The 27,141-nt window shown below is 43.3% G+C and overlaps 1 protein-coding gene across 1 annotated transcript in view; it reads right to left on the reverse strand.

Moving 5' to 3' along the window:
- The window catches only part of PHTF2 (putative homeodomain transcription factor 2), a 54,995-nt gene that overhangs the window by 14,932 nt on the left and 12,922 nt on the right, over positions 1-27,141 (reverse strand). The window contains exons 2-11 of the mRNA XM_070946710.1: positions 25,418-25,474; positions 24,090-24,101; positions 12,169-12,238; positions 11,277-11,435; positions 8,901-9,066; positions 5,932-6,096; positions 4,408-4,606; positions 3,182-3,340; positions 1,509-1,727; positions 126-254 (exon numbers count right to left, since the gene is read on the reverse strand). Of these exons, the coding sequence (XP_070802811.1) occupies positions 126-254; positions 1,509-1,727; positions 3,182-3,340; positions 4,408-4,606; positions 5,932-6,096; positions 8,901-9,066; positions 11,277-11,435; positions 12,169-12,238; positions 24,090-24,101; positions 25,418-25,474 (1,335 nt within the window). The remainder of the gene's footprint in view (positions 1-125; positions 255-1,508; positions 1,728-3,181; positions 3,341-4,407; positions 4,607-5,931; positions 6,097-8,900; positions 9,067-11,276; positions 11,436-12,168; positions 12,239-24,089; positions 24,102-25,417; positions 25,475-27,141) is intronic.

The raw sequence follows: 27,141 nt of genomic DNA on the forward strand, positions 1-27,141 counted from the left end.
CTCTTAAAATGTAAGGAAACAGCATCACTTCTAGACTTCCAATTAGAGCATTGAAAAGCATCGTTCTTTCATGGGGGCAAATCTTAGAAGTTTAAAAAAAATAAATAATAATAAACCATACTCACTCTGTTCATGATCATGCCGCTGATCTCAAGCACGGACATGTCTGCCTTTTTGCAGTCGTTGCCTTCCCACACAATGGCACTGACTTTCTCCAACCCGGGGTTCGAGCTATGGAACCAGGGCAAATGACCCTGCCAAAAAAATATATATTTTTTTTATAAAAAGTGGGGGGCATAAAAGGTTCTGTAAAGCCATAACAACAACAACAACAAAAATGACATGGTCAATAGCAGGTGAGGACACAAGCCAAAATTATGGTTTCGGATGGATTTTGGCAAGCTCCAGATTAATATAAATATAAAAAGGATATTGAGACTCTAGGAAGAGTGCAGAGAAGAGCAACCAAGAGGATTAGGGGATGATTGGAGACTAAAACATATGAAGAATGGTTGCAGGAACTGGGTATGTCTAGTTTAATGAAAAGAAGGACTAGGGGAGACATGATAGCAGTCTTCCAATATCTCAGGGGCTGCCACAAAGAAGAGGGAGTCAAGCTATTCTCCAAAGTAGTAGAAGGAAAGACAAGAAAAATGGATGGAAACTAATCAATGAGGATGGATGGATGGGATAGATAGAGATAGATAGATGATAGATAGATAGATAGATAGATAGATAGATAGATAGATAGATAGATAGATAGATAGATAGATACATAGATAGATAGATAGGCAGATAGATAGATAGATAGATAGATAGATAGATAGATAGATAGATAGATAGATAGGCAGATAGATAGATGGATGGATGGATGATACATATACAAAGATAGACGATAGGTAAGTAGATAGGCAGATAGATAGATAGATAGATAGATAGATAGATAGATAGATAGATAGATAGATAGATAGATAGATAGATAGATACCGTGTTTTCCTGAAAATAAGACCCTATCTTATATTTTTTTGAACCCTGAAATAAGCGCTTGGCCTTATTGCCATGCACTCAAAAGCCTGATTGGGCTTATTATCAGGGGATGTCTTATTTGGGGGAGAAACAGGGTAGATAGATAGATAAAAGCGGAGGAGAATTTACTGCCTTTTCAGCACCCAACCAGGGTGGATCCTACATGCTAAATGTTAAATTTATTTAATCACTTTTTTCTTCTTTTTTATGTTTGTACTATTTTCTTCTTCTTCTTTTTTTGCTGTTGTTAGGATTGAATTCACGGTTTGGTTTCGTTTGTTCCTCTCTTTTGTATTTGATTTTATACGATAAAACAATAAATAATATCTTTTTAAAAAAAAAAGAGAGAGAGAGACTGGATAACCGTTTGTCTGAAATGGTATATAGGGTTTCCTGGCTAAGCAGGGGGTTGGACTAGAAGACCTCCAAGGTCCCTGAATAACAAAGAGTTATTCAGTTCTGTCCGTTATTCTTCTACTCACCGGATGAAAGGGGTCGTCTCTGTATTCCTTCTTCATACAAGAGTTGACCTGAGAATTCTCGGCGTCGGTCTCGCTGGTACAGGAAGAACGGCACTCGGCACAGTGCAAAAAATCCTCCCACAGGACGTCTTCCGTCTCCGATTCTGGCCTGGTGCTTTCGGAATCTTGCCTGGAACTTGAGCACCTCGAGCTGCAGCTGGTGCCCGATTTGGGGACGTCCTGAAGAACACAGGAAGAGCCATAGGAGGTTATTCAGCGGTGGGTTTTAACATTTTGTTACTACCAGTTCGCCACGCGCCCGCGCCTGTCTTCCACACATGCGGTTTGCTTGCGGGCGCAAACCGTCTCAAAAACGTGCCTAAATAGGACGGAATAGAGCTGGGGCGGGGGAGCGGGGGGGGCACCTGCGATTTCCGCTACCTGTTTGCCCGAACCGGCAGAATACCACCTCTGATGTTATTGCCCGAACAACCGGACCTATTCATGCACTGTTCGAGCTAACTACTTCATTACGTTCAGCCTATAAAACAGGAATCGTCTCGATTTGGCAGCCCACACCTGGGAACAATTAAATAAGGTTCCAAGGAAGGTCAGTCCCTAGCCCTTTTGCAGTTGAGCCGTGATTCCAGGTTAGTTCTACACTTGATCCCTCCTCCCTTCTAGGCTGGGCAAATAGCAATAGCACTTAAGACTTATATACCGCTTCATAGTGCTTTTAACAGCCCTCTCTAAAGAGTTTACAAGGTCAGCATATTGTTGTCCTCAACAATCTGGGTCCTCATTTTACCCACCTCGGAAGGATGGAAAGCTGAGTCAAACTTGAGTTGGTCAAGATCGAACTCCTGGCAGTCAGCAGAGTTAACCTGCAATACTGCATTCTAACCACTGCGCTACCAGGGTATTTATTTATTATTTATTTATTTATTGGTTCGATTTACATGCCGCCCTTCTCCGGAGACTCAGGGCGGCTTACAATGCGTTAAGCAATAGCCTTCATACTTTTGTATATACCTGCTTAGTAGGGCTTTCGCCTCCCCCCCCCCCCCAAAGCGGTGTTCTTTTTTATACAAAGTCAGCTTATTGCCCCCACAATCCGGGTCCTCATTTTACCTACCTCGGAAGGATGGAAGGCTGAGTCAACCTTGAGCCTGGTGAGATTTGAACCTGCAGCTGGTGCTACTTAACAGCATTTTAGTCTGCTGTGCCACCAAGGCTCTTACCAAGGGTAGATGGTTAGGGAGGTAGGGAGGTAGGGAGGTAGGAAGTTAGATACCATGGATGGATGGATACAGATAGGTAGGTAGGTAGGTAGGTAGGTAGGTAGATAGATAGATAGATAGATAGATAGATAGATAGATAGATAGATAGATAGATAGCAATAGCACTTAGATTTATATACCACTTTACAGTACTTTACATCCCTCTCTAAGTGGTTTACAGAGTCAGTCTATTGCCCCCAACACAATCTGGGTCCTCATTTTACCCACCTCAGAAGGACAGAAGGCTGAGCCAACCTTGAGCCAGTCAGGATCGAACTCCTGACAACGGGCAGACTTAGCCTGCAATGCTGCATTCCAACCACTGCGCCACTACGGCTCTTACACGCCCCAAAAGTACCCATGAATTTGACGTCCTTAAAAGTTTTACTCAGCCACAATGAAAAGTGTTGTTACCTCTACGGGGTAATGTTTCTTATAATGGTGAGATTTCTTGTTTCGAAACGCACAATCGCTGGAAGCGCGTTCGGCATTCCGTCGTAAAGGGTAGCCGGTTTCCGGCCCCTCCTCACTAGAAACTTCATCCGATATATTTGTCATTGTTCGGTGAGTGTCCTAAACCGAAGAAGAAGTTACGATCAATAAAAGGCACATTTTTTTAATCTCAAACAATTCATACACTTTTAATATACAATTCTAGAGAATTGGGCTGCATACTGCTTTCATTTCGCCCCTAGTCATTCCCATTGCATCAGCTTCTGATTGCCTCCCCTTACAACCTCTCATCAGCTTACAGCAGGGGTGAAATGCTCCCGGTTCAGACCGGATCGCCTGATCCGGTAAGCGATGGCGGTGGGTGGTTCGGAGAACCAGTAGCAAAAATCCCTGAGCCCCGCCCCCATGCCCAGCTGAGCCACGCGATCATCAGAGGTAGGTTTTTTTTTACTTTTAAAAGCATTTTTTTCTACAACCTCTTCAGCTGAAAAAAATGCTTTTAAAAGTTAAAAAAACAGCCTCTGATGATCGCGCGGCTCAGCTGGGATCATCAGAGGCTTTTAAAAGCATTTTTTCTACAACCTCTTCGGCTGAAGAGGAAAAAAAATGCCTTTAAAAGCCTCTGACGATCCCAGCTGAGTTGCCTGATCGTCAGAGGCTTCTAAAAGCATTTTTTTCGGCAACGTCTTGCTTTTAAAAGTAAAAAAAAAAAGTTGGCCACGCCCACCCAGTCACATTACCCCCCCAAGCCACGCCCACAGAACCAGTAGTAACAAATTTTAGATTTCACTCCTGGTTTATAGCTATTAAATCTACATACCCGGACACTCCTAGTATGGGCGGAGCCTCCTGCCGCTTTTACTACCGGTTCTAAAAAAACCGGACAGAACCGGGAGCAACCTACCACTGGTGTAGACACATTTTTAAGTATATGTACACACTTATGTTCTTGCATTCACAGAACATACAGACCATCCGTTTTAACACCTTGTGCACATACCTGTCCATTCTTAATTGTAGCAAATATTGCATCAGCTTCCAGTTGCCTCCGCTTACAACCTCTTTTCAGCTTACAGCTATTAAATCTACATACCCTAACGCCTACTTTTCATTAAACTAGACATACCCAATTCCAACAACTGTTCTTCATATGTTTTAGCCTCCAGTCCCCTAAATAAAGGACTCACTTTATGATTCGAAGTGTTGCATGTACTTCGGGCAGTTCCGATATTCCAGCCGGGTTCTTCTGACCGGATGACCTCAGAAAGGGGTTCGTGAGATTGTAAAGCATCTTCGTTGTTTCTCCCTGTCCTTTTCCCATCAAGGGAAACATACCCGTTGTCCGTTTCGGTGGATTTGTCTATGGAGTTCTTTGCTTTTTTGGCTCTAGAGGCAAACCAAAATACATGAAGTAGTTATTGTTTGGGTAAAGACTTTTTCCTGATCTCATTTCCCAAACTGCTTTCGTGCAAAGAGAAGGAAAAAAAGGCAGTAATAGAATTCTTAGGATATAAGCTGATCATATATTTATTATTAATAATATATTTATATTAAATAATATATCATAATATATGTTGATTTATACTATTTATATATTAAACTATTAGAAATTAATTATTGATGTAGGATATATAAACCTAGTTGCCATTAATGTAATTGAAGGCAATAATTTACTTCATGCCTAAATTTGCCTACGTACACAGGAAATCTTGAATCTCACTAAATCACCACTGAGCTAAGACCTATATACCATATTTTTTGGAGTATAAGATGCACCGGAATATAAGATGCACCTTAGTTTTTGGGGAGGAAAATAAGATGGCAGGTGTATCGGCCTTGTAAGCCTAGGTCACAACAATAAGTAACTTAAGAAGGAAAAGCAAAACGAAGGCGAATCCTATTTTATTTATTTATTTATTTGTATCCTCTCTTTATTATTTTTACAAACAACTCAAGGTGGCAAACATATCCAACATATCCTCCTCCTATTTTCCCAACAACAATCCTGTGAGGTAGGTTGGGCTGAGAGGGAGTGACTAGCTCAAAGTCACCCAGGGGGCTTTCATGAGTAAGGTGGGACTAGAATTCACCGTCTCCTGGTGATGGGCCGAAAGTCACCCAGGGGGCTTTCATGAGTAAGGTGGGACTAGAACTCACCGTCTCCTGGTGATGGGCCCAAACTCACCCAGGGGGCTTTCATGACTAAGGCGGGACTAGAACTCACTGACTCCTGGTGATGGGCCCAAAGTCACCCAGGGGGCTTTCATGAGTAAGGCGGGACTAGAATTCACTGACTCCTGGTGATGGGGGCAAAATTACACAGCAGGCTTTAAAGACTAAGGCGGGACTTGAACTCACAGCCTCCTGCTTCCTAGCCTGATGCCTTAACCACTAGATCAAACTATCTTTATTCCTTGCTGGAATTAACGGAGACCGAAAAAGTAGAAGGGCCTGACCCTAATTTAGCAGCAAACGCACCAGAGTCAAAATAAGAAACTCAGCTGAAAACTAATTAACGGATTTAGAACAGAATCTAATTTTTTTTTTCATGGACTTCGAGAATCTGTGGCCTCCATTTTCTCCTACCGGTTTCCAGTGACGTGTGGAAATCAAAGTCACGGGGGTCCAAACGAACTTCGATAGGATGATGTTAGAGAAAAGGAACAGCCCGTCATTTAAGGCAAACCAAGACTTGACTAAAACATACCCACCCTGATAAAAAGAAAGTAGCGTGCCAGAGTTCCTTGAAGACAGCGCCAAGGCTAGAAGAGGTGCTGGTGCCATAACTCTGGACGGTTCCTTCCTGGGTGTTATCGGTTGTGCTAGAGCCATCCCCTTCGCGATGCACTTCCAAGTGGGCCGCTTTCCTTAATTTCCTTGAAATTGAAAACAGAGACATTTTGTAAAGGTAATGTGGTGGCCCGCCAGTGAATCTGGCAGCAGATTCGGACAGTGAGGAGGTTGGGGAGGAACATGGGCCAGGCCTGGAGTCAGGAGAAGGCTCGGACGAGGGCTCTGCGTTGGAGGCAGAGAGGGGGCCAGGGCCGTTGGACAGTTATCAGCTGCCTTCGGAGTCAGACATCAGGGAGGCAGACGAACAGCTGGAGCCTGTTCCCAATGTGCGCACGCGCAGAGTTGCCTGACGAAAAGAACAGCTAAAGAACAAGGGTCGACTAGGGAGTAATGCCACAGGTGGACGATTCCCAGAGGGAATAAAAGAGGAGCGAAAGGGGAGTGGAGTTTGCAGGAGACAATTAGTTCATTCCTGCATTCTTGCCAAGTATTGCGAGCGTCTGAAAGATCTCGGCCTGGCCACTCTCCAAGCCTGATAAAGTTCGGTAATTGTGAACTATCTTGAAAGACTGTGGGAGAGGAAAGACTTTGCTGGAGAGGAATTCACTGTAAATTAAATAAAAGGGGTTTATCGGGACAAGGACTCGGCTTCGTGCTGCTGGGAAAGCCTAGGTCAGAACAGGTAATTCGCTAGCAGCACAAGATGGACAGTTTACTCTTTGGTATGTTTACAGCCAAACAATGGCTTGGTTAAACAAGAAAAATCCCATTTTTATGACCGCCTTTTTGTCCGGCACAAACGATCAGTACCATGTGTTAAATTCCCGTTAAGCTGATTTATTGTTCAGGCCTTTATAAAAGAAACTAACAGTCAGCACTAAAGTTAACCGAGTTAACAGAATTCAAAAGCGGTTGGACTTAAGACCGTTTGTGGCAATGTAGAGATTCCAGGCTGATTCCTTTCTTGACTCCTCCCCCAGGCTCTGCCTCTCCTTTTTCCTACACTTTTCAAATGATAAGAATATCTTCCCTTTTAATAGAAATAAAATAGTAAAATAAAATAATAGAAATAAAAAGTTCAGGAGGGCAGACCAAAGTAAATTCATAAAGGCTTTTTAAACCTCTGGCAGATTATTTTAATTCCGATGGAAATCATATTTAAGATGAGGGCATCTTATTTCCATTATTGGAAATTATATACATGGGGCTCCCCTTGAGGAGCACCCAGAGGCTCCAACTGGTGCAGAGTGCGGCCGCGCGGGTGGTTATGGGAGCGACATTGCGTTCCCGTGTAACACCTCTCCTGCGCGAGCTGCACTGGCTCCCGGTGGTCTTCCGGGTTCGCTTCAAGGTTTTGGTTACCACCTTTAGAGCGCTCCATGGCTTAGGACCTAGATATTTATGGGACCGCCTGCTGCCACCAGCAGCCTCTCACTGGCCCGTACGCTCTCATAGAGAGGGGCTCCTCCGGGTGCCGTCGGCCAAACAGTGTCGACTGGCGGCCCCACGGGGAGAGCCTTCTCTGTGGGGGCACCTGCCATCTGGAATGAGCTCCCCCCGGAGATATGGAGGATCCCGGATCTATACACCTTCCGCTGTGCCCTCAAGACTTTTCTGTTTCAACAGGCCGGCCTGGCCTAACTTTTCCCTTTTTAACTTTTAAATTGTAAATTTTAATTATGTCTTAAATATTGGGGTTGTTTTAATTTGTCCGGGGCCAAATTATCTAATCTGGTTTTATACTGTTTCTTAAATTTTGTATTTTATGTGTTTTATTTTTTGGCTGTTCGCTGCCCTGAGTCCTTCGCGAGTAGGGCGGTATATAAATTTGATAAAATAAAAGAATAAAAAAAATAAAATGTAGTTACTGACTAAAATGTACAATTTTTTAGCATCTAATAAAATGTCCATGGAGAAAAACAAGTTCAGAACACATTTGAAATAACAACAGGTTAGTGTGGCCCCAGGACACACACGCCCCCCATTTTTCCCCAAAGATTCACAATTTTCCGTGAAATAAATTGAAACTGACACAGGAAAATGTATCCGCCATTTTTTTTTTTGCTTCCGGCCTAATATGGCTTCAGCCTTGGAAGCCATATTAGGCCGGAAGCTTCAATGCTGCCACTGTAGGGCAGCCGCCTTGCTTTGAATATATGATTTAACATATTGTAAATAATGTAACAATTGTATTGCCAATCATGTCAGGCGCGAAGAATCAGGATCAAATGTTAAGGTCCAATTAAGATATATTGCCACACCTATACACAAGAATCTAGCACTAAATTTGCACTAAATGTGTGCTAGAGAAGAGACAATGAAATCCAAGGCGTTGGATTTAGACCGCTTGTGGGAATGTAATGATTCCAGGCTGATTCCTCGCTTGACCCCACACCCCAGGCTCTGCCTCTTCCTCTCCTACAATCATTGATATCCCACTAATACAGGTAGTCCTCAACTTACGATCACAACTGATCCCCAAAAGTCTGTTGCTGTGTGAGACCTTTGTCACAGATCTCCCCCATTTTACGACCTTTCTTGCCGCCGTTAAGTGAACCGCGACAGTTGTTAAATAACACGCTGTTCAGTGAATCCAGCTTCCCCATTGACTTTGCTCGTCAGAATGTCGCAAAAGGGGATTGAGTGACCCCGGGACGCAGCAACCATCATAAATACGAGTCGGTTGCCAAGAGTCCGAATTTTGACGACTGCGGAGATGCTGCAACAGTCGTTAAGTGTGAAAAGTGGCCATAAGTCAATTTTTTCAGTGCTGTTGTTGTAACTTTGGAACTAACTGTACCTTCGATAACCTTTTAGGGTTTAGGATTCGTATTCAAACTAAAGCAAAGACCTGCCCAAACCCAGCCCAGTCCCACCACAAAGGTACCTCCTCCTTCTCCCGCCGGTGTTTGTGGAGGATTTGGGGGTCCGTGTGGAGACAATCTGGCAGTGCACCGTTCCGAGGAGCAGCATGAGCCATGCCGGGCCGATGACTTCCGTCAGAGGTATGTTATGAGGGCTTTGTATCGTGAAGAAGAGTATGATGGCAGCCACTGTAGGAAGAAGAGAGGATACGAATGGAGAAGCCATTCATCATTCAACCAGAGAAAAGGGAGATCATTACAGGTGGTCCTCGATTTACAACCTCGTCAACAATTGTGACGTCGGGGCTATTATTATTATTACCCTGTCAATCTTCTTTTTTATACTGTAAACCAGGGGTGTCAAACTCGATTTCATTTGAGGGCTGCATCAGGATTGTGTTTGACCTTGGGGGAGGGAAGGGGGTGTGGCCAGCTCAATGTTACTCGTGTCTTGGGCGCTTGTGGCGGCCCGAGCGCTCTGCCAGCGGAAACAGGCTCCCAAGCGCCATTTTCGGCTGCGATGGCTTCCTGCAACCCTGTGCCAGCAAAAACGGAGCTCGGGAGCCCACCTGTAGCACGCGTGCGGCTTCCCCGAACTCCATTCAGAGGGCTGCAGGAGGCCTTTGCGGTTAAAAACGGAGCCCAGGTGGGCTTCGCATGGCCCTCCCATGCTCCGTTTTTGCTGGCAGAGGCACTGCAGGCCAGTCCTTTGGTGTTTCCCAGGTGGCCCTGTGGGCTAGATCTAAGCACCCTGCAGGCCAGATCCGGCCCCCGGGCCTTGACACTCCTGATGTAGATGTTTCATTACCAAACTAGGTCTTGAGTTCGACACCCCTGCTGTAAGCATTGTAAAAATTTACATTAACTTATTACACTTTAAGATAACATATATGGTGTTTCTCCGAAAATAAGACCCTGTCTTTATTATTTTATTATTATTATTATTTATTAAATTTATATACCGCCCTACTCCCGAAGGACTCAGGGCAGTGAACAGCCAAGATAAAATACACATAATACAAATGTTAAAAACCATTTAAAATATATATAAATACCATGGCCCGAAAACAAATTTAAAACACCCCAATTTATAAGACAAATTTAAAATTTAAAACGATTTTAAAAAGAGGTTAGGCCAGGCCAGCCTGCTGGAAAAGGAAAGTTTTAAGGGCACGGTGGAAAGCACGCAGATCCGGGATCCGCCGTATCTCCGGGGGGAACTCGTTCCAGATGGCAGGTGCCCCCACAGAGAAGGCTCTCCCCCTGGGGGCCACCAGTCGACACTGTCTGACCGATGGCACCCTGAGGAGCCCCTCTCTGTGGGAGCGTACTGGTCTGTGAGAGGCTACTGGTGGCAGAAGGCAGTCTCGTATATAACCTGGTCCTAAGCCATGGAGCGCTCTAAAGGTGGTAACCAAAACCTTGAAGCGCACCCGGAAGACCACTGGGAGCCAGTGCAGTTCGCGCAGGAAGGGCGTCACATGGGAGCACCACGTCGCTCCCATAACCACCCGCGCGGCCACATTCTTATATTTTTTTGACCCCCAAAATAAGCACTTGGCCTTATTTTCAAGGCCAAGGTGGTCTTATTATTTTGGGGAGCATGGAGCAAGATGGGGCTCCTCTTGCTGTCTTACCTGATTTCCAGCTCTGTTTAAATATTTTCGGGGAGGGCTTATTTTCGGGGGAGAGGCTTATTTTAGTGCATGCACTCTAAAGCCCACTTGGACTTATTATCAGGGGATGTCTTATTTTCGGGGAAACAGGGTATATGAAATATATTAGAGTCGGTCTTCGACTCAACGACCACAATTGAGCCCAGAATTTATGTAGCCAAGTGAGACATTTGTTCGGTGAGTATTGTCTCATGTTACGACTTTTCTTGCCGCGTTTGCTAAGTGCTGTCGTTAAATTAGTAACCTGGTTAAGTGAATCAGGTTCCTCCCCCCTTGACTTTGTTTGTCAGAAGGTCGCAAAAGGGGATTGCCTGACCTCTGAAATACTACGACCGTCACAAATGCGAGTGGCTCAGTGGCTAAAATACTGAGCTTGTTGACTGAAAGGTCAGCAGTTCAGCGGTTCGAATCCCTAGTGCTGTGTAACAGGGTGAGCTCCCGTGACTTGTCCCAGCTTCTGCCAAACTAGCAGTTCGAAAGCACATAAAAAATGCAAGTAGAAAAATAGGGACCACCTTTGGTGGGAAGGGAACAGCGTTCCGTGCGCCTTTGGCGTTGAGTCATGCCGGCCACATGACCACGGAGACGTCTTCGGACAGCGCTGGCTCTTCGGCTTTGAAACGGAGATGAGCATCGCCCCCTAGAGTCGGGAACGACTAGCACATATATGCAAGGGGAACCTTTACCTTAATCTCTTAGGCAAAAGTTCTCATCCAGACGTACCTTGAAGAAGGTAAAGGAAAAGCAGCCACGAAAATATAACTTTTGATGTCACTTGTAGCCACCAGTTGAAGAAGAAAGGAAAGAAAACAACTCTAACAATTCCCTTTCGCGTCAGGGAGGTCCAAGGACTTTCCGGTTTTGCTTTTGCAAAGGCTGACCCTAAAGAAAAGCAAAATCAATGAACCGGTTACACAGAAACATGTTGCTCTCCCAGAGAGCAACACAGAGTTGCAGTTTGTCAGCAAAAAAAAAAAAAAAAAAAGGCCCAGAAACTTGTGAATGAGATTTCACAGAACCAGGGCTGCAGAACAACCTAGTTTACGTAGGTAAAACCTGGCTAGAAAGAATATGCACATAAAAGCCTACGAAAAAGGAAAAAAGACATATATATATATATATATATATATATATCCCTTTTCAATATAATTGAAAAGCGATAAGATGCAGAGAAGCATTAAGTGGTTTTAATCTGGACAACAGGGCTATCCTGGGCTGATATTTAGGTAGCAGCTCGAGATTACTGAAAATCTACAGTAGGCAGGCAGAACTGGATGGCGGAGTTAAGTGAGTCATCAGCCTAGAATCATTATGTTGCCACAAGCATCTAAGTCCAACTCCCTTGAATTCCGCTGACTCTTATCTAGCGCCAATTTAGCGTTGACCGTTAGTTCACTAGATTCTCGTGGATGGGCTTGAGCGGTAACTCTTTTGGAATTGCAACTTAACCTATGATCCTGATCCTTTGCACCTGATCAAAATCCCTCCACCAATAGGGAGTTTCACCCCATGAAGAAAACCTGCCCGCTAAAATAAGAGAACATTACAAATGTTAAAACGAAGCTAGTACCTATGGAATAAAATTATATCTCCGGTTGAGGAGATCAAGTCTTACCTCTTACTAGATCCACGTCAATGAGATCAGGCTTTACATGCCCAGTTTTCTTTGGCTTGTTTCTCAAACCCTGCAAGAGGCAAAAAAATACAATATTCACTACACTGAAAGCTGAACACGGGTCACCACTGGGCAATCTGAAATCTATCTGATGAGAGGCCGCAGTGTAAAATGATTCGGATCTGTGTAGAGCCACAAGTTAGGAAACTTAACATCCTGATTAGATTCTTTTTTAAAAAAATATTATTTTTACAATTAATTCAAGGCAATGAAGATAACAGTTAAGAGAAAATATAATTGTCAACTCGCAAAGCATCCCTGGCCTGCTTTCAAGTTGCCATAGGCCAGGGGGCGATGGGAAACCGGCGAAATGGCACGGCAGCCAAAGACAGATGCACATTCCACGCTTATTTCTTTCAAGGCTGTATCCCAGGGTTACCTACAGAAGCCGAAGGGGAGTGACCTCTACAACCCGCAAAATTGCTCTGTTGGAGAATTTGATTGATGACACATCCCGAGGGGAGGGGGGGAACAGGGTCATAATTAGGAGCGTAAATTAGGTAGGGTCAGAGCTGGCTTCACTTGGGAACGTGCCAACATGAAGCTCCTAATAAATAACTGGATTTCTTTTGAAGCTTGGCTCGAGACTCATGATTTAATTAGGGCATCCATCGGAATCCTGACAATAATCATATTAGAATGTTAGGATATCTGACTAATTTAATGTCTTTTAGTTCAGGTACCGCAGTAACCAAATAAGCTAATATAGGAAACTTAACTTCCCACCATCAGATCTCCAAGTGCCCAAATTCTTCAAAATATTGAGGGAGATCCTCAATCTCCCTTAATATTACGGTGAGTCCCCCATTCTCACACCAATGAGATTTGCAGACTTGGGAAGAAACCATTTCCATGGACTTTTTTCAGAGGGCTGTTCTCCCGATGTCCTCCTCCCTCTGAAATATGATTCCAATTAGCTTATTATCAAACACATGTATTTGGCTGTCCAACTTACACATAGTGATTTAGAGCACCTTAGGACATTAAAAATCTACAAACTAAATGCGTCCCCCCAGGAATTACAAACTCAAACAAATCAGCTACTTGATTCCATATCAATCTGTAGGCAGAACCTGAGGGCGGAGTCAAAAGAGGAACCAGCCTAGAATCCTACATAGTCACAAGTGCATCAAGTCCAACCTCCCTTGATTTCCATTGATCCATTACCTTATTCCAAGCTAACCTTTAGCTGAGAAGATTCTTCTGCATAGGCATGAGAGCAAAAAATCAGTTTAATTGGATCTTCACGTGTGGACATGATCTTTCCCTGCTTAACATTTTAATCTTGGTTTTATTTTGTTTTGTAATCAGTTCTATCTCCTCAATTTCTCAGGTTTCTTCATGACGCAATAAAACATGATACCGTAGAAAAATCCAATGGCTTCACTTGCTGTAAGTTGCTTTTTCTAAAATTCATCATTGCAACATCTCAAAAAGATTCATTTCAATGAAGAAATTGTCCATCTTAACACCCGCTTATATTTTACATATTTTCTATCAAGGTTATTATTTTATCATCAAGCATTCCCATTTTTCACACTACGAATTACTCCGCACTGGAGTTCTTGTATTTCAGAGAACTTTTAACCTAAGCGATGAATTCACAAAAATCGTGAGGAAATAACCTTTGGAAATAACATTTTTTTCACCATCTATCTAGAATAATTGACTTCCTGTCCTCTCCTGCTACCTCCTGCCAGCATATCAATTATTTGGTGCATCTTAATATCAATATCGATCTTCCCTTTACAAAGCAGGTTATTTTTAAATGTCTTGTTGCATTACTTACTAAACCGCAAGTCTTCACCTATTGCCCTCAGTTCTAGCTAATAAAAAATTCTCTTATTGCATGGCAAATGGAAAACTTCATTATTGTATTCCCTCCTCTTAGCTCTCACAAATGTGTTCCATTAATGTATTCTCATTACGTTGGTCATTATGGACGCAAGGATCTGGTTACTAAAATAATACACGCTTTCAATTATGTTTAAAAGGATATCGTTGGAAAAGTCACACATTCCTTTGGCTTTCTTTTCTGTAATCACTTTTCAGTTCAGGCCTATCTTACTAACTATTAAAAGCAGATTGAAATAATTTACTATCATCAGACCACCCCAACGATGCTCTTGAAGTGATATCCCGGTGCCTGGAGGCCGTGCGGGTCTGGATGGGGAGGAACAGGCTCCGACTCAACCCCTCCAAGACTGAGTGGCTGTGGTTGCCAGCGTCCCGATATAGTCAGCTGGTGCCATCGCTGACTATTGGGGGCGAGACATTGGCCCCCACGGAGAGGGCGCGTAACTTGGGTATCCTCCTAGATGCACGGCTGTCTTTAGAAGAGCATATGACGACCGTGGCCAGGGGGGTTTTCTATCAGATTTGCCTGATACACCAGTTGGGCCCCTTTCTGGATCGGGACTCCTTATCCATGGTCACTCATGCCCTCGTTACTTCCCACCTGGACTACTGCAACGCTCTCTACATGGGGCTCCCCTTGAGGAGCAATCGGAGGCTCCAACTGGTGCAGAATGCGGCCGCGCGGGTACTTATGGAGGCGACATGGCGCTCCCACATGACACCTCTTCTGTGCGAGCTGCATTGGCTTCCAGTGGTCTTCCGGGTGCGCTTCAAGGTATTGGTTCTCATCTTCAAAGCGCTCCATGGCTTAGGACCCAGTTATTTACGAGACCACCTTCTGCCACCGATAACCTCCCACCGGCCAATACGCTCCCACAGAGAGGGTCTCCTCAGGGTGCTGTCAGTCAGGCAATGTCGGCTGGCGACCCCCCGGGGAAGAGCCTTCTCTGTGGGGGCACCCACCCTCTGGAATGAGCTACCCCCAGGGATACGACTGATCCTGGACCTCCAAACCTTCCGCCGGGCTCTGAAGACTTTTTTATTTCAGCAAGCCGGGCTGGGTTAAAAATCTTTTAATTGCTGAATTTTAATTGCTGAATTACTGAATGGGTAAGGGGTTTTAAATTGGGGGAAGCCGATATAAATTTAATTTTGTTTTTATAGTATTTTAATGTTTATATTGTATGTTTTTTAATTTTGGCTGTTCACCGCCCCGAGTCCTTCAGGAGAGGGGGCGGTATAAAAATTTTAAAAATAGATAAATCAATCAATCAATCAATCAATCAATCAATCAATCAGACCACCAGTACGCTGATGACACCCAGCTGTACATCTCCACCCCAGGCCACCCCAACGATGCCCTTGAAGTGATGTCCCAGTGCCTGGAGGCTGTGCGGATCTGGATGGGGAGGAACAGGCTCAGGCTCAACCCTTCCAAGACTGAGTGGCTGTGGCTCCCGGCATCCCGATATAGTCAGTTGACTCCATCACTGACTATTGGGGGCGAGTCTTTGGCCCCCACTGAAAGGGCTCGCAATCTGGGAGTCCTCCTGGATAGGCAGCTGTCTTTGGAGGAACATCTGACGGCTGTTACCAGGGGGACCTTTTATCAGGTTCGCCTGATTCGCCAGTTGCGGCCCTTTCTTGATCGGGATTCCCTGTGCACAGTCACTCACGCCCTCGTCACCTCTCGCCTTGACTACTGTAACGCTCTCTACATGGGGCTCCCCTTGAAGAGCACCCGGAGGCTCCAGCTGGTCCAGAATGCAGCAGCGCGGGTAGTGATGGGAGCAACATGGCGCTCCCATGTAACACCACTCCTGCGCGAGCTGCACTGGCTCCCGGTGGTCTTCCGGGTGCGCTTCAAGGTGTTGGTTATCACCTTTAAAGCGCTCCATGGCATAGGGCCTAGCTATCTCCGAGACCGCCTGCTGCTACCGATGACCTCCCATCGACCCGTGCGCTCCCACAGAGAGGGCCTCCTCAGGGTGCCATCAGCCAAACAATGTAGGCTGGTGGCCCCCAGGGGGAGGGCTTTCTCTGTGGGGGCTCCCACCCTCTGGAATCAGTTGCCCACGGAGATAAGAAGAATCCAGGACCTCAATGCCTTCCGTCGTTCCCTGAAAACCTATCTTTTTCAGCAAGCCGGGTTGGCTTAAGAAGAAATTTTTAAAATTTTTAAATCCTTTTAATTAGTCTGCGATTTTAATTTTTTGGGCCAAATTTTATATATATTTTTAAATGTTTTAATATTTGTATTCTATGTTTTTTATCTTGGCTGTACACCGCCCTGAGTCCTCAGGGAGAAGGGCGGTATATAAATTCGAAATTAAATTAAATTAAATTAAATTAAATCATCGTTTAATGACCCTATAATCCCTTGCAGGGTGGAGTCTGGGCAACTGAATGGAGCTAGCAGAGTATTTACTGGCCGGATGCCCTTCTTGTCACCAATGCAGAGTTTTGTTTCAGCAGATATATTCTCATTATGCCCAGAGAGAGAGAGAAATATCTGCCTCTACCTAGGATCGAACTCACAGCCTCCTGATTGTGAGGCGAGAGCTCCATCTCTAGGCCACCACACCTCTCCCAATAATTGAAATAATTTACTATATTCACTATTAAACAGCAGAATCCACAAAGGTGCAAAATACTGTAAGTCCATCTCAATTGTGGTTGTATCTCCGTTATTATCTAAGACTTCCAATTGCCAATGGAGAATTGTACTGATTTTTTTCATGTCAAAAATGCACTGCAAAAGAGAGGCTAAACAAAATTCCTTGACATTTTCATTTCCTGGCTCTGTTTTATTTAAGGCTTTTTCTTTTTTCTTTCTTTTTTTTTCCATTTTGGAAAACATGAGGAATCGTGGTTAGCTATATCTATTTTTAGAGGGTGACATTCATCCTTCTTGGGTTAACTAAAGTTTAAACAGATTAATAGAATATTCAGCACAAGCAACGCACTAAATAATTTAACTTATGGACTGGCTGCCACAAAATGCTGCAGCTTTCATGTTTGGGGTATTGCCTTCTTGATTATTTAAACGCAGAATCCAGATGCATGCATGTTCTGGTACAATATAAAAAATTTTTAATTTTTTTCCCCATTTTATTTTGGAGTTAAAACTTACACAAGAGAGAAAGATCTAAATTTATTTATTTATTTATTATTTAAATTTGTATACCGCCCTTCTCCCGAAGGACTCAGGGCGGTGCACAGCCAAATTAAAATACATACAATACAAAATTTAAAATAATTGAAAACAGAATTAAATCAAATTGGCTTCCCGAAATATTTAAAACCCATTACCCTTAAAATAACCCTTTTAAAATTTTAAGCCAGCCCAGCTTGCTGGAATAGGAAGGTCTTCAAAGCTCGACGGAAGGTCCGGAGGTCCGGGATTAGTCGTATTCCTGGGGGTAGCTCGTTCCAGAGAGCGGGTGCCCCCCCAGAGAAGGCTCTCCCCCTGGGGGTCGTCAGTCGGCATTGCTTGACCGACGGCACCCTAAGGAGGCCCTCTCTGTGGGACCGAATTGGCCGGTGGGAGGTTATCGGTGGCAGAAGGTGGTCTCGCAAATAGCCGGAGCGCTTTAAAGGTGAGAAACAATACCTTGAAGCGCACCCGGAAGACCACCGGAAGCCAGTGCAGCTCGCGCAGGCAAGGTGTCACATGGGAGCGCCAAGTCGCTCCCATAATTACCCGCGCGGCCACATTCTGGACCAGCTGGAGCTTCCAAGTGCTCCTCAAGGGGAGCCCCATGTAGAGAGAGATGTTTGCTAATCAGCAAGGAGAAAACTGAAATCGATTATCAACTGCAATGGAAATAAATTCCAGAGCCGTACACTGTTATTTTTATATATATATATATATAAAAATAATATATAATTTATATATAAATATATGATTATATAATTTATATATAATCATATATGTATGATTTTTCTGCTACATTTTCATCATCCCAATTAATGTATGGTCTTCTCTTGCCTTAAGAATGACTGTAAACATCCATAAAGGGGGAATGGATTGAAAAGATGCTAGAAGTGGTAGAGATGAAGTTGTTGACTGTACTAATTAGGGACAAATATATACATATTTCTGTGTTTACTTGGAAGTAAACTTGGAAGTTGAACTTCTCTTTCTTTATGAAATTGGGGGGGGGGGGTGGAGAGGGGAATGAAATTTTGATTTGGACCGGCAGCGATAGCGAAGTTTTGACTGGCAAAGATGGCAAATTTGATCAGGGACGACAATTTAAATAGTTTTGTGGCTACTTGGAAGCAGTTTGTGGCATTTTTTGCATGAAAGAGAAAACAAAATGAAAATCTGACTTTGGGTTTTGACGGTTAGACGAATGACTGCTATAGAAATGACAGGCAGTTACCATTGTGCCTAAGTAAAAAGTTGAGAGTATAATATTATTAAATACCTTATTGCACCAAAAAAAAGTCAAAAGTCACTGGTTTTTTCTTCTATTTTTTTTCTTCTATCCTCACATTATTTCCTTGATCCCTTTTCCCATCCCGCTTTTCCCGTTCTCCTTATTTCTCCTTGTATTTTACATCAAGAAAAAAAAATCTTATAATAAAAATATATTTAAAAAGAAAAAAAAGAAAGACTGCACATCCATCAGGAGATCCAATCTCAAAACCTTCATGGGTTTTGCTGCTAGACAATCAATCAATCAGGATAAAGCTGGAAGGGACCTTGGAGGTCTTTTAGTCCAGCCTCCTGCTCCTGTACCATTTTAGACAGGTGGCTTTTCAATCCCTTAAAAACCTCCAGTGATGGAGGACCACATCTTCTGAAGACAAGTCGTTCCACTAGTTAACTGTCCTCACTGTTAGAAGTTTCTCCTTAATTCCAGGTTGCTTCTCTCCTTGATGAGTTTCCATCCATGGCTTCTTGTCTTGCCTTCAGGTGCTTTGGAAAATAAATTGACCCCCCTCTTCTTTGTGGCAGCCCCTCAAATACTGGAACACTGCTATCCTGTCCCCCCTAGTCCTTCTTTTCTCCAGACTGGGCATACCCAATTTCTGCAACCGTTCTTCATCTCAACAGACCTGATTACGTTTGTTCTCCCACTGGGTTCCAATGGATGCCATCTTTATTCTGAGAATGGTGGATGAGTAGGAGATGACTAGGCCGACCCCAAGGGTGGGATGAAACTTCAGTTTTGAGCCTCTACACCCCCTACATTCAGCCCTCCTTGAAGTCTGTTGACTCTTGTCTCGTGCCAATCTGCCTTGACCATTAGTACCGTATTTCCCCAAAAATAAGACCCTGTCTTATATTTTTTTGAACCCTGAAATAAGCTCTTGGCCTTATTGCCATGCATTCAAAAGCCCAATTAGGCTTATTATCAGGGGACGTCTTATTTTGGGAGAAACAGGGGAGTTCAAATTCTTGTGTGTTGCTCTGCCATCCCCTTCTCCTTTTGCCTTCCATCTTTCTCAACATCGGGGTCTTTTCCTCTCTGATTTGAGATATTTGAGATATTATTGCATACAGGTAAAAGGAAATAAACTTATTTTGTGTGTATGTGTGTATAAAGGTAAAGGTTCCCCTCGCACATCTGTGCTAGTCCTTCCCGACTCTAGGGGGCGGTGCTCATCTCCGTTTCAAAGCTGAAGAGCCAGCACTGTCCGAAGACGTCTCCGTGATCATGTGGCTGGCATGACTAAACGCCAAAGGCGCACGGAATGCTGTTACCTTCCCACCAAAGGTGGTCCCTATTTTTCTACTTGCATTTTTTACCTGCTTTCGAACTGCTAGGTTGGCAGAAGCTGGGACAAGTCATGGGAGCTCACCCCGTTACGCGGCACTAGGGATTCGAACCGCTGAACTGCCGACCTTTCGATCGACAAGCTCAGCGTCTTAGCCACTGAGTCACCACATCCCTATTGGGTGTATGTATATATATATATATATATATATATATATATATATATATATATATATATATATATATATATATATATATATATATATTTTCTTAATTTAAACATTTCATCTTCCATTAAACAATGTGTCATCTGGGTACAAATACCTCTGTGCAATAACAATCAAAATTCACAGTATTCGTTACAATGATTCTCTAATCTTACAATAATAAGCGTAATGAACCTATCCATTTCTCCCTCTTAACGTATCTTCTAATAAGACTGTAATATTAAACACAATAGCCTTATCAGACAATATTAGTAAAAATAATCATATTATTTACATCTTTGTCTTAACGTATTTTCTATATTTCCCTAATCTCCATTTATTTCTAGCTTCTGTTTTTGTTCCCCAACCATCCATAAAATAGCTCCCATATCATATAGTATTCAGTTTGTTCTTTCTCCTGTACAGCCAACATTAATCTATTCATTTCTGCACATTCTAATATTTTCCTAATCACATTCTTCTCAGGTTTGTGCAAATACAATTCTAGCCACAGTTAATTTATAGTGCTTTCGAACTCTATCCTAGCTCCTGATTTCTTGCCCCTGACAGCAGTGGTGGGGTTCAATTTTTTTTTACTACCGGTTCTGTGGGTGTGGCTTGGTGGGCGTGGCATGGCTTGGTGGGCGTAGCAGGGGAAGGATACTGTAAAATCTCCATTCCCTCCCCACTCCAGGGGAAGGTTACTGCAAAATCCCCATTTCCTCCCGATCAGCTGGGACTCGGGAGGCAGAGAATAGATGGGGGCGGGTGGAGAGGTGGTATTTACCGGTTCTCTGAACTACTCAAAATTTCCGCTACCAGTTCTCCAGAACTGGTCAGAACCTGCTGAAACCCACCTCTGCCTGACAGCATGCAGGTAAACCACAAACAACCAAAAAAGAGCAGGCAAATGCATGTAGTAAGGAGCTGCTTGCCAGGAGTAACCAATGAGGGGCAGGCCACAGGTTACAAAAAATATTTCCAACCCTGTAAAGGAGGCCCTTTGTCTCAGTGTCTTCGAAAACAAGCCATTAAGCTTCCAAAAAGCCTTCTCATCCCACTCAAATCAGTACCCTAAACCGTTTTTTTTTTCTAAAAAAAAAAATAGCAATCAGGGAGTATCCACAGGGTATGGTCAAAAAATTCAAGATGGCAGCCACGATGGTGCGAACAACGCTCCACCCGTTTTTTTTAGATGCACCAAAACTTTCTTTTTACAGCCCTGTGATCCCTAAATTTGGGGTAGAGTTGGGGCAACTGATGGACGGAACTGAGCATTTACTAGCCGGATGCCCTTCCTGACACCTATGTGGAGTTCACAGCAGATATTTTCTCTTTGCGCCCTAGGAGAGAAATATCCGCCGCTACCTAGGATTGAACTCTCAACCTTTCAAGTAAGAGGTGAGCGTCTTCGTGGCACTCACGAAGCACATGCAGACAAAGAAACAGCTGGGGATTCAATCACACTGTGGTAGGTTGCCAATTTGACTCCCCCCCCCAACCATACTTTGCAGACTTTCTACAGGGCTCTAAATTTCTAAGGCTGGACTCAAAATTGTTGCATTTCCCTCGATTCCATTTTTTTTAAAAAAATGAGAATGTGAAATTTGATGTTGGCCAAATGTTGAAACAAGGGATCCTTTCACAGAGCTGGGCTTCACAGCTACAGGCCGTTGTTGATTTGGGAACACAACCGTATTTGCTAATTTCGATGGGCGAAATGATTAGCTCGCAAACTGGTAAACAACAGGGAAGGAACGCAACACACACATTCCCAAGCAGCAGAGTAGTTTTCTCTCGGGCTCTCTTTGGAGCTGAGAAGTCTACAGCGGCTTATTTCACACCAACACACCAACAAAAGAAGAAAACGTTCACATTTTCAAAACAGAAAAGCTGGATTAGGTAGTCGGCGTAGATCCTGATGTGGGAAAGGCAGGATTTTTTTTTTTCAAAGAAGCTACGAAAGGATGGACTTTTGAAAAGGCACCAGTGGTGAAATCCAATTTTTTTTTTACTACCGGTTCTGTGGGCGTGGCTTGGTGGGCGTGGTGTGGCTTGGTGGGTGTGGCAGGGGAAGGATACTGCAAAATCTCCATTTCTTCCCCACTCCAGGGGAAGGATACTGCAAAATCTCCATTCCCACCCCACTCCAGGGGAAGGATACTGCAAACTCTCCATTCCCTCCCTACTCCAGGGAAGGATACTGCAAAATCTCCATTCCCTCCCCAGTCCAGGGGAAGGATACTGCAAAATCTCCATTCCCTCCCTACTCCAGGGAAGGATACTGCAAAATCTCAACTCCCACCCCACTCCAGGGGAAGAATACTGCAAACTCTCCATTCCCTCCCTACTCCAGGGGAAGGATACTGCAAACTCTCCATTCCCTCCCTACTCCAGGGAAAGGATACTGCAAACTCTCCATTCCCTCCCTACTCCAGGGGAAGGATACTGCAAACTCTCCATTCCCTCCCCACTCCAGGGAAAGGATACTGCAAACTCTCCATTCCCTCCCTACTCCAGGGGAAGGATACTGCAAACTCTCCATTCCCTCCCCACTCTAGGGAAAGGATACTGCAAAATCTGCATTCCCTCCCTACTCCAGGGAAAGGATACTGCAAACTCTCCATTCCCTCCCCACTCCAGGGAAAGGATACTGCAAAATCTGTATTCCCTCCCTACTCCAGGGAAAGGATACTGCAAACTCTCCATTCCCTCCCTACTCCAGGGAAAGGATACTGCAAACTCTCCATTCCCTCCCTACTCCAGGGGAAGGATACTGCAAACTCTCCATTCCCTCCCCACTCCAGGGAAAGGATACTGCAAAATCTGCATTCCCTCCCCACTCCTGGGGGAAGGTTATTGCAAAATATCCATTCCCACCCCACTCTGGGGCCAGCCAGAGGTGGTATTTGCCGGTTCTCTGAACTGCTCAAAATTTCCACTACCGGTTCTCCAGAACCTGGCAGAACCTGCTGGATTTCACCCCTAATGGCACGGCTGGGCTGATTCGTGGACTGAAACAACTGATAAAAACTGGCAAAATTTAAGAAGGAAAAGAGATAAATCGTATGTTCTCCTTCCTGATCTTACCTTCTGAATCCAAAGAAAAAATGAGGCCAAAGTTCTTGAGATGCCTCTAAACAACATCTATGGTGATTTTAACAATGGGCAGATTATTATACAGTTATTAAAGCTGTAATAATTTACTTTAAAAGCAGAATTGGGTTGTTGTTGTTTTTTTTTAAATGACTATAATCAGAAATTTGTTCAACCAGGAGAACATATACAGAGAAAAGGAGAACATTTTTTGAAGGCTAACAGGGGTGTTTGGACGAGCAAGGCACTAAAAGAGATGAAGGAAACAGCAAAAGATTCTGGATATGGCTGTCACAATGAAGATCTTGCTACTGAAAAATAAGAGGAATGGTCTAAGTCAGGGGTCAGCAACCTGCGGCTCCAGAGCCGCATGCGGCTCTTTGGCCCATCTGCTGTGGCTCCCTGTCAGGTGATCCCACCACTGGCTGGCCCCACCTCTCGCCCTCCCCTCCCAGTCACTCCTCGCCTGACCTGAGAAGGTGTAAGAGTGACGGCGGTGGATGGAAAAGCAGCCAGGGCAGAGACAGAGAGATACAGAGAGAGAGGGAGAGAGGGGGGAGAGGGAGGGGGGAGAGAGAGATGTCAAAAGGATTTTGTGGTTCCCGGTGTTTTTTAACAACTGGTTCTCTGCCCTTTTGACCGTCTGGGTAGGCGTGGCTGGGGGGGGGTCATGTGACTGGTAGAAGTGAGTGACATTGAGTTGGCCACGCCCACCCAGGTTTTGTGGCTCCCGGTGTTTTCTTTTCTGTGGGAAATGGGTCTAAATGGCTCTTTTGAGTATTTAAGGTTGCAGACCCCTGGTCTAAGTAAAAGATAACGGTAAGGAAGGAAGGGATCCTTAAATATTCAAACGTTTCGCTTTTGGCTCACAGGATACTAAACGGATTTTGTTAGTGAGGCTTAGATGCAAAAACCGTTAAATCTACAAAAGCCGCTTGCTTAATACACATTTCAGCCATCGTGGCGTACTTACCAATTTAATAAACTGTTCAAAAGAATAACAGGATGAAAAGTGAACTGGAACTATATAAACACAACCAGAAGACAATAAACTAACACTGACAAAATGTCACAAGAGAGCGCAGGGTGAAATGACAAGCAGTTTCAATGCAACATTAACTAAACACAGTAGGATTTTTTTTATTTTTTTTTGGTCGGTGTTTAGATTTCTCAGAGAGAGAGAAATGTTAAAACTCCGATTTTAGGAGCTTCTATAGAGGATACCCACAGCAGCAAATTGTGGTGTGGTTTATACCCATTTTATAGCCAGATGGACATAAAACAGATATAATTGTCCCAATCCTATAACTTCCCCCTCCCCTTCCTGATTCTTGTGCTAATCTTTCATTTTAGTAGGAGAAAAACCTGATAGGATAGGATAGGATAGGATAGGATAGGATAGGATAGGATAGGATAGGATAGGATAGGATAGGATAGGATAGGATAGGGCAGGGCAGGGCAGGGCAGGGCAGGGCAGGGCAGGGCAGGGCAGGGCAGGGCAGGGCAGGGCAGGGCAGAGCAGAGCAGAGCAGAACAGAACAGAACAGAACAGAACAGAACAGAACAGAACAGAACAGAACAGAACAGAATAGAATAGAATGGAATAGAATGGAATGGAATGGAATGGAATAGAATAACAGAGTTGGAAGGGACCTTGGAGGTCTTCTAGTCCAACCACCTGTTTAGGCAGGAAACCCTACACCACTTCAGACAAATGGTTACCCAACATCTTCTTAAAAACTTCCAGTGTTGGAGCATTTACAATTTCTGGAGGCAAGTTGTTCCACTGATGAATTATTCTAACTTGATTTAAAACTACTAAAAATATTGCAGATCTGTTAAAGAATTAGCGTGTTAAATCCTGCCGCTTTCTTAAGACAATGTGGGAGAGAGAAGGTTTTTTTCAAAATAATTTTCTGCAGGTCACGTTCAGAATTTTATAGGACTTCCTCAATAAATTAATAAAGAAAGCTGCTCAAAACTTATTCGTCTGCCAATATTTCCATAAAACGCATTATTTGAAAAGGGAGTTCTAGATATGTTACTCAAAAAAGTTTATTGTGATCATTAACCAGAACAAGAAAATCAGTATGCAAATATCTAAAACTGAATTGACAATATCAAACGTATTATTGGTTGTACATAAGTGTATTAGGGAACAGTTAAGCAGGGCTAATAATACTAAATCATTGTAAAGATTAGAAGTTTTTGCTTTAAAACTCTGCTTTTCTTAACCAACGTAAAACAAATTTATTAAGGAATGTATTGCTATAAAAAAAATATTGAAGTCTGAAAATTTACCTTGATTTCTCTTTGTTCAACAGATTTTTCCCATATTTGTTGATCATAAGCCCCAATCTATAAAGGAAAAAAATAAGGATTTAATTAAAACATGGCACGGCAAAAATATTGAATCATTGCAGAATGCAAATTTGGCACGACATCCAAAACAGCACACCTGTGCATATACATACTTATTAGATGGGGGAGGGAAAGGGGGGGGGGGCTGCAAATCAAAGAGATAAACCACCTTAAATACATCTGATTAATTTAAATTTGCCTTTTAAAAATTTTAAAAAGTTTAGCAATTACAAACAAAAGCACTGCCCGTATTACAGTTGTTTAAATCACATTTATGTGATTTAAACAACTGTAAATAGATAAATCTATCTCAGCATCTACTTCTGTCCTACTATCGCGGCACCATTGAGAGTGTTCCGACATACGGCATTCTTGCATGGTATGGGAGCAGCTCTGTAGTGGACAAAAAAATGCTCTACAGAGAATCATTAAAACTGCCCAGAATATCATTGGACTCCAGCTACCAGCCCTGGACGACATCATCGAATCTCGCTGTTTGAGAAAGTTGCGTAACATTCTTGGAGACTCTTCCCATCCTGCTTACAATCTTTTTGGACTGTTGCCTTCTGGCAGAAGAGACAGGACAATTAAAACTCGGACCACACGTTTTTCTGAATAGTTTTTATCCCAGAGCTATGATTGCACTCAAAAATGAACTAAAGGGCCACCATCAGTGAGCTGTTGGACAGTATTATTTGGTCTGTTGTGTGGATGTTTGGGTGGTTTAGGGGTGGGGAATTTGTGGTGGGTGGGAGTGTGTTTGGGGATTGTTATGTGTGTTGGACCTGGTCTTTGGGTGTTAAGTGAATTTCATTGTATGGGTATATTGTGTACACACGTACAATGACAATAAAATTATTATTATTATTATTATTATTATTATTATTATTATTATTATTATTATTATTATTATTTAATTAATTAATCTTTAGTGAGATTCACAGCCTTTGAGGCTGGTTAATAGCTCAGCAGCTCGAGTCCTAACCAAGGACCTAGGAACTGTTAAGGTATCGTCGGAGGATGTAAGCTGTTCCAAGTAAGGTGGTTTTTTGTAGAGTCAAAATGTTCAAGTCCGGCAAATTTAGAATTTCTAAATAGCGGGATAGCCCTTTGGGTATTGCTCCAAGGGCTCCAATTACAATCGGGACAACATACGATTTCTTTTTCCACAGTCGCTCAACTTCAATTTGCAAGTCCCGCAAATTGCAATTATTATTGCAATTATTATTATTATTGCAATTATTATTATTATTATTATTATTATTATTATTATCTGTTTTAACAGCATGGCCGGTGTTTTTTTTTTTTTTTTTTTAGGTAAGTGTGTTGCAAATCATTATACAATTCCTTTTCTGCCTTTTCTGCACTGCTCCAATAGGTGGCAGCACTCAGCTGATGTTACTGGGTTTTGGAGTTAACGGTGCTAGAGAGAGGGAAAATCTCTTCGGCTAAACTCGAAAGTCGAGAATAGCATTTCTCAACAGACCTCCTCCTACGTTTGCAAAAAAGGAACCGTGTCACAATTACAGAAGTCCTATTATTATCACAAAGTCCTAATGCTTGCCTTTAGAAGTTGCTAAATTCAAGAGACTCAATTCCAAGGAGCGACGGAGTTAGGCATCTTAAAAGGCCCAGTGTTGTTTCTTGAGAAAAATTTTTTATCT

Source organism: Pituophis catenifer, unplaced genomic scaffold (genome assembly GCF_029215685.1).
Source record: "Pituophis catenifer annectens isolate HBS135680 unplaced genomic scaffold, rPitCat1.0.hap2 SCAF_7, whole genome shotgun sequence".
In the NCBI taxonomy this organism is placed as follows: domain Eukaryota; kingdom Metazoa; phylum Chordata; class Lepidosauria; order Squamata; family Colubridae; genus Pituophis; species Pituophis catenifer.